The following is a 7,552-nucleotide window of genomic DNA, read 5'->3' on the forward strand; positions in this document are numbered from 1 at the left end:
TTCCTTTATCCAGCCACATCTTTTGAAGGTCCACGTTTCTGCTTTTATCAATGTCCCTCCATGGGCTAAAACTTACTCAGCTCTGTGTAGTCAGCACTCGAGGCTTTGAGGTCGACCCCCCCACCCCACCCCCCAGGCTGTTCAGGCTCTAGTCTTTTGAAAGTTCTATTGTATTTGTTTTCTTTCACAGTTCAATGCTTTAATTGGGTTTTGATGGTTTTCTATATTGTCCTATAAATTCCATGAGGATTGAGTACTATGCTCTAAGAACTGTAGTAATTAATTTATAAGAGATTACTTCATTCAGTCTTTATTCGGGCTTCGTTAGGTAGCACTACTGTTATTCTCATTATACAGCTGAGGAAAACTGAGAAGTAAAATGACTTGTGAAGGACCCCATGGTTATGAGTGCTGGGACGAAAATTTGGAATTAGACTGTGCTCACAATCTATTATGTCATGTAGTATAGATATAACTTACTATTTTTAAGCAATATTTTATTTTCTGAAATTAATGAGGTAGACTGATGTTTTTAAAATAAGAATTTGACTAAAATGCCACTTGCACCAACCTGTGCTCTGTGCCTGTGACAAGAACTAATAATTTACTAATTGTAGGTAGATTTTATTAATTGTAGGTAGATTTTGTTCTCATATCAGCCTCTTGGATGAAGAATGGGACACTCTGTTACCGGCACTATCTACAGTAATCTAGTGGTATCCAGATATGTTCTGGAGGTGGGCGAGGACACTTTTTTGAAGAAGATCTCCAAGTCTTGGGAAGCTGCACCTTTTTCACAGCCATGTCACAACATCACAGAGGTTCTCTCCAAGGGAATGTTGTAGTTGATAATGAGAGGGCGCTCAGCATCTCAAGGCACACAAGGTAGATGAGTGGTGGGATGTGCTTCCTCATCCACACGTAATTCCTGGCTTTCAGATTGTATTTTGGAGGAATTGGGTAGCTAGTTCTTCTGAGGCATGTGTGACAAAAAAAGGAAGCATTACCCAAAACATGGCTTTATTTTAGTTCCAAGCAATTATTTCATAGGGCTTTTATTTGCAGAAAAATCAGGAGCGAAAGTTTGCATGGCCCATCCTTAGCTCTTCTGTCCCCCTACCCCCACCCCATTGCTCCTATTTATGTATGATCTTTAGATCATTAGGTCCAAAAACCTTTATTAACCTTCTGCAGGGCAGGTAGACATTTTTCTTAAATCTGGGAAGTACTAAGATGAGTAAGTCACAGGAAGTAACTACTGACAGATGAAATAGAGACAGTTTATGTATATGTCATAGTAGATGCTGGGTTAGAAATATGTATGTAGGTACAGAGTGCTTTGAGGACACAAAAGAGTACTTGATCCAATGTAGAAGGCCAGTCTCTGAAAAGGTAATGCCTGAGGTGAGTATTGATAGATGAGTGGGAGTTAGCCAGGGGAAGAATGTCTTTCTGACAGAACAAACAGCACAGGCAAAGCAGGCAAGAGAGTGTAATGATGTGTGGAAGAACTTCAGTACATTGGCATTACTAGAGTGTAAATAAGGAGTTGGAAGTGTTGGAGATGAGACCAAAGAGACATGGAAAGTGCTGTATTACTGAAGGCTTTGTTCGCTTTGCTGAGGTTTGGACTTTTCTTCTGTAGCTTTGGGGAACTATTTATGTAGGGTACTGTAATAGTAAGAACTGCATTTGGCAACTAATATATCTCCCAAGTTGCCTTTTTTGCATGTGGAAATAATTTTTTGGTCCTGGGCCTTGTCTTGGTTTACATTGAGCTGGTCTCTGCTGCCTGATGCAGTTTGTGTTTAAGTTTCACTTTGTCTCTTTTCCCGGACTAGACTAGGAAGGCCTCAAGCATAAGCAATATGTCTTGTTCCTATCTAAGCCTTAGCGTCCTGAATGTTCTGTATTCATTGAATGAATAAATCAGGGTGTTTCAATGTGGATAGGCTTTCTTAGATCACCCCTAGGGAAAAGCACTAAAGAAAAAATGCATAGTAATACCCTTGAACCAGAAGCCCTGTGTAACATGGGCAGCCACTGGACACATTGCAACAATCCAAGTACTTGAAAGATACGCCTTTTACTTTATGTATTTTGGAACTAGCACTGTTGGGGTGGGCTAGCTGTTTCCTAGGAATAGTCTGTCGTTTTGAAAACAGATACTGTAAGTCCTCACTTAACATCATAGATAGGTTCTTGGAACAGCTGTGAAAAAAAAGATACAATAAAGTCAATTTTATCATAGGCTAATTGATACAAACAAGAGTTAAGTTCTTACAGTATCTCATCAGTGTTCTAACAAAGAACATTGAATGAAACAATGTAATTTGAGGACCTGCTGTAGTTTGGCTGGTGGCCCCTGATCTGTACCAAATTATAATCAGTAGCGGTCTGCTTCTTAAATATTCTGTTGGCTAGTTAATCAGTTGTGTCATACTGATACACATTCTAAAAAGTGATGCTGTAGGCTTGTCTCTGAATCACACTGTAAAATCTCTGATGTTTAAGCTTGAATTTAGAAAGCATGATAAAAAGAAGCCATCCTTACACATTCAAATGGAACTGATTATATGTGATATCTACCAAATAAAGAAGAAAATGACATTCATGAAGAAGACTTTATCAATGCTTATAGAAAAGTCTTAAAATGTCACTTTTCTAGTCAGTCACCATAATTTCCAAGTACTATCAAGTTAGGCATTAATTTCTGTCTACCCTTAAAACAGAAGCACATTTGACTTCTGGTATTCCATACACACCCTGTGACTGAGCTCTCAGAAAGAAAAGATTCCTGGCTCACTTGGTCATGTTTGTTAGCTGTTATTACCTCACGTCTACTAGCATAGTCAGGTTTACTAAGTAGTTTAAAAATTCTTCCCTATGACTAACTTAAATATCTCAGATTCAGTCCATTTCCTTCTGCTGTTTCCTCGACTGGAGATGGCGAACAGGTGGTCACCAGGTGACATACTTGGATTTTACAAGCAACTAAAAGAACTTGTAAGTTATTTTTTTCACTTCAGATTTCCCCTCTCGTGCTTATCATGTTCATCAGAATGCCAGGAGCATTTGGATAACGTGATTTCCATGGAAAGTTGAGGGATCATTTTATGAGAAATGACAGAATCCTTATTCAACCAACACTGCTCTTTAGAGAAACATTTAATGGTGTGTGTGTTTGTGTGTGTGTATGTATGGGAATGAATTAGAGCTTTTGAGTCTTAGGGTTTTTTAAACTTTGCCTTTGTTATTGTAAATTACTTTTTTTCAGATGTTCCTAGTCCGATTGAAGTTGGGCTTGATGATATAGAAATAGATTATTTCGACTATAGGAAAGAACTAATAGATAACTCCTATTCTTAGCCTTTGCATTAAAATGAACTTTCTGATTAATTCTAGAGTATTGTTCATAATATACAAAATAGATTTAAGTTGGGCCCAAACTTTCCTTTTTATTCATTTGAAATGACCACAGTGAATGAGCAAAAAGCTCATTTAAGTAAGAATTAAAGTGAAGAAAAACTTAGAATCACAAATAATTGACAAACAGTGCAGATGGTTACTCTAGTCAATTTAACTAACTGGAAAAGATTAATGTATCCTTTAGTATAAAATGCAACTTCCTTTGAAAAATCAGTGTCTTTGGGGATTTATTTAAATTATGAAAATCACCCATACCTAGATATTTATTTATTTTGATTGGTGTTTTAATAATTGGAAGAAAAAATAATACAAATTATTAGTGATAGTTAATTTTGAATTTTTTCATGACCGCAGAACTAAGCTGTTATGAATTATTTTTGCTAATTCTAGATGGTAACCTCCTAGTAAAGAATTTCTTAGGCACTATACACATGATGGAAAATTTAATTTAGCTTTTCTTCATTATTCATTTTCACAACATTGTTGTTTTAAGTCTCAAAACAGGATTAAGATTGTCAAAAAACATTTAAATGTTTTCTTGAGAAATAGTGAATTACTCCATGCCTACAAGTTAAGCCCACATTTTACTAACCAAACTATTTTGCTTTTCTCTGATATTCTTTGATAGTATAAGAAAGAATTAAGTATTGCTTGAGAGTGATGATTTTGAATTTTAGAGTAGTTGTATCCCAGTGAAAACAAAGGAGATTTTTCAGTCACCTGCGTGTCTATTCTTACACACCGAAGACCTGTCTAAATGTATTCTGCCAAATAGTTTTTCAGGGTATTTCAGTTTAATAGAGTTAGGCATAACTAGCCTCGCTTAGTTGGAAACACTGTAAACATAGTCTAGACTTTAGTGAGCTGTAGGAATGGTAACTGGTAACCTCACGAGAGGCAGGATAGGGACTCTAGACTATACAGACTACATTTCACGAGTGTTCTCACCATGTGTATATGATACAGCAAAGGGACCTCTTGATTATAAAGCAACAGTGATATATAGCTACTTAAACTTCAGGTACAAACAGCACTGAATACTGAAGTTGCACGGTAAAGTAAAATAAAAGTATATTTTTGTGAATGAAAATTAAAAGATTTGTTCCTAAATTTGTGGCTTAAGCTGTATGGCTTGAAAGTAGCCAGGTGGCAGCAGTATCACTTGGCCTCCACATTTAACTACTAAGATGGCAGTTTTCAATGCCAGGAAGCTTTGGCCCTTGCTCTCTTGTCTTTGGACTCTTCATTGTTCTCATTTGTTAGTATGAAATTTCGAGAATGGGATTTTGTCAGTGAAGTCTAAAACCCCAAACTAAATAAGGCAAAGGAGCAGCCAAGACAGTGGTAGCTGAATAGTGCAAGAGTAGATCTTTCTAACTGTTGATATTGTTACCGGTAGGTTACCTTGTTGCATCAGGGGTGGTTTGCCCACTTGCAGGGCTGCACCACCAGTGGTCATCGGCCCAGTGTATTTCTCATGGTGGGTGTGCCTAGGAAAAGCTTATGTAGAGCAATGCCAGAGAAATAACCATGCTTGTGCTTTAAGTAATCAGCTACTTTTTTGTATTCTACTTGCCTCCAGAATGCTTAAGCAAAAGTCATTGAATCCAACTCTTGGAGGAAAGATAAGGTGACCAAGGTCCCAGAGTGGTTAAGAGTCTCAGGAAATACAACTAGCAATAACACTCAGAGGGGTAGGTATGACTAACAATGTTTACAGAATTGGCTACTTATAATTCATTCATTCAGTAGTTTAAACATTAAGCCTTTCCTTTTTTATGGGAAGTGCCCTGTTAGCTAATAGTCTACTCCAGGATGTCTCAACCTCTGCACTGTTATGTTGGGTCAAATTAGTTAATAAAAATCAGTGTCTGTGTCTCTCTGACTCTCTCTGACTCTCTCTGACCCTCTCTGACCTCTCTCTCTCTCTCTTTCTCTCTCTCTCTCTCATTCTCTCATTCTCTCATTCTCTCCCATCTTTATCCTGGGGAGCCCTTCGATCTGGAACTTTTCTTTTAAAAATGCAACTCTTTTTGAAAGAGGTTATCCCAAGGTCAAAGGTCAAAATAGGAAAAGCAAAAGAAGTGAATCGAGAGGGCATTCTACAGTGCAAGTTCAACCATGTTTCTTCCCCTCATGGGAGGAAAGGTTGAAGGAAGAGGAGCACCAGGTGGTTTTGGAAGGCTCCTGATGAAACTGCCCTCAGTGCTTCTCCTCATGTTCATTGACCAAAACTTAGTCCCATGGACACATCTTATTGATAAGAAATTGGGAAATGTACTCTTTATTCTTGGCAGCTCTGTGTCCTGTACAATTTAGGGGTCCTGTTACTGTGGGAAGAGGATGGAGTTCTGTCAAAGGCGGCTTTTGATAAAACCAGTAGAAATAAAGAATTACAGCATCTGATACTTAGGAGAGAGCTGTTCCTAGCTTTGGCTCATAGGATTAATTCTTTGACATGGACCAAGGCACTTCAACCCTTTTTTTTTTTTTGAGGTGGAAGGAAGGTGTCTTTTTCCTTTAAATGTGAAAACTAAGCATTTGTGCTATCGATGCTGATTTTGAGAGAGGTCTTCTGTTTTATTCTGGACTGTACTCATTTGCTTGTTGAATGCCCTGTACTTAATTTCCATGAACTTCATTTTTCCACTGTATAACATGGGAGCCATGATAAGACATTTCTTTTCTATCTATACGTATGATGTTTATGAAAGCCCTACAATAGCTAAGTAAACAAAATCAGCTCCAGAGAACAAGGCTGTGAATGAGACTGCAAATCCCTTGAAAATGTTGTATGTTCGTTATCATAAAATCATAAAGATAGCATACTCAATAAAAGGATTATCTTTTACCTACATGTAAGAGTGTGTATATTAAGCCCAGTTTATGCCCTTCCCAGGCCCTTAGGGCTTGCTCAGTAGATAAGCCTGGCCTAGGATTGTCACCTCTGGTCCCTCACATGTGATCAGGGCCTGGCTGCAGCCACGGCCCCATTGCTCACCACAGTGGGAATTACAGGAGCTCTGGGTCACACACTTCTTCCATCGCCTCTAGACTCTTGATGGAATAACACCCTGGGCCCTGGGCTCTGTCCTCTTCCACTTCTGGAGGGGTCAGATGACAATCTGAAGTGACAGAGAGTTCCTAATCCATGGAGCGAATGTTGACCAGCTATGGAGGGAACTGGCGGATAAATCTTGCTTCCTCCTTGCTTACCCAATGAACTATCCTGAGGTGTGCTGGTTTTGTAAAACCTGAAAGGAGATATTCCATATTGTTTGAGCAACTGGCTGTTTTTCTTGACTTCTGTGGTCAGTTCAGTAATAAACACCGTATTTTCCTTTTTTCCTTTGTCTCTCTTGCTGTTTTCCTTCACTCTTGCTCCCTGAGAATTGTATATAAACTTGAGCAGGCAAGCCTTGCCTCAGGCTCTTTTTTCAGGAGTTTTGGACTAAAGTATTATATTTAATATATAAAAATAATTTTCACTTGCTATTGCTTTCACCCTGGGAGTTAAGGAAAAAAATCTCTCCCCTATTTCAATGAGATACAGTAGTTGTCATAAGCAGCCTTTGTCATATGTAGTCTTTTGTATCTCCATGTTTGTTCTGAGGACAGAACAAAATGCTCTGGCATATGTCAGACTGTTACTTTTCCTTCTACACCTGCAGGAAACAGGAGGGGTGCTTTCTTTAATCTTCACTGTGAGAATCTTGTAGAGCTCCTGGAGGGAAAACTAACAGTTTTTAGGGGGCTATGTGTGTGAGTGGGCCCCCCAGAGTTTTTATCACACAGACTTATCCATACTCAGCCTCCAGCAGTTCTCCAGTTACAGTTAAGGTTTTCCTACCCCAGTACAGATTCCCAAGGAGATTTCTACTCCAGTAAATTGTGATTCTCTGCATCTGTCTGGCTGGCTCACTAAATTTAAGGGACAGTGGTTTGCCCTATGATCTCACTACTCTGATGGATCTAAGAAGAGTTAATTTTTCAGTTTGTTCAGCTTTTTACTTCTTATTGGGACAGGGCAACAACTAAGCTCCTACATGCTTGACCAGGAACTAAAAGTCCCTTCTGTTCTCTCTTTTCCTCTGTACCCCTCATTCTCAGCCATTTTTTTTTT

At 38.6% G+C, this 7,552-nt stretch overlaps 1 protein-coding gene across 3 annotated transcripts in view; it reads left to right on the plus strand.

The window, feature by feature from the left end:
• ARHGAP42 (Rho GTPase activating protein 42) overlaps positions 1-7,552 on the plus strand; it is a 241,876-nt gene that overhangs the window by 157,780 nt on the left and 76,544 nt on the right. Inside the window, exon 1 of one of the 3 annotated variants that reach the window (XM_023536121.1) lies at positions 2,878-3,006. The exons of the other annotated variants lie outside the window; for them this stretch is intronic. Within the exon in view, the coding sequence (XP_023391889.1) occupies positions 2,887-3,006 (120 nt within the window). The 5' untranslated portion in view covers positions 2,878-2,886. Of the gene's footprint in view, positions 1-2,877; positions 3,007-7,552 lie in introns of those variants that run through there. 3 annotated transcript variants of the gene reach the window in all.

Source organism: Pteropus vampyrus, unplaced genomic scaffold (assembly GCF_000151845.1).
Source record: "Pteropus vampyrus isolate Shadow unplaced genomic scaffold, Pvam_2.0 Scaffold148, whole genome shotgun sequence".
NCBI lineage: Eukaryota > Metazoa > Chordata > Mammalia > Chiroptera > Pteropodidae > Pteropus > Pteropus vampyrus.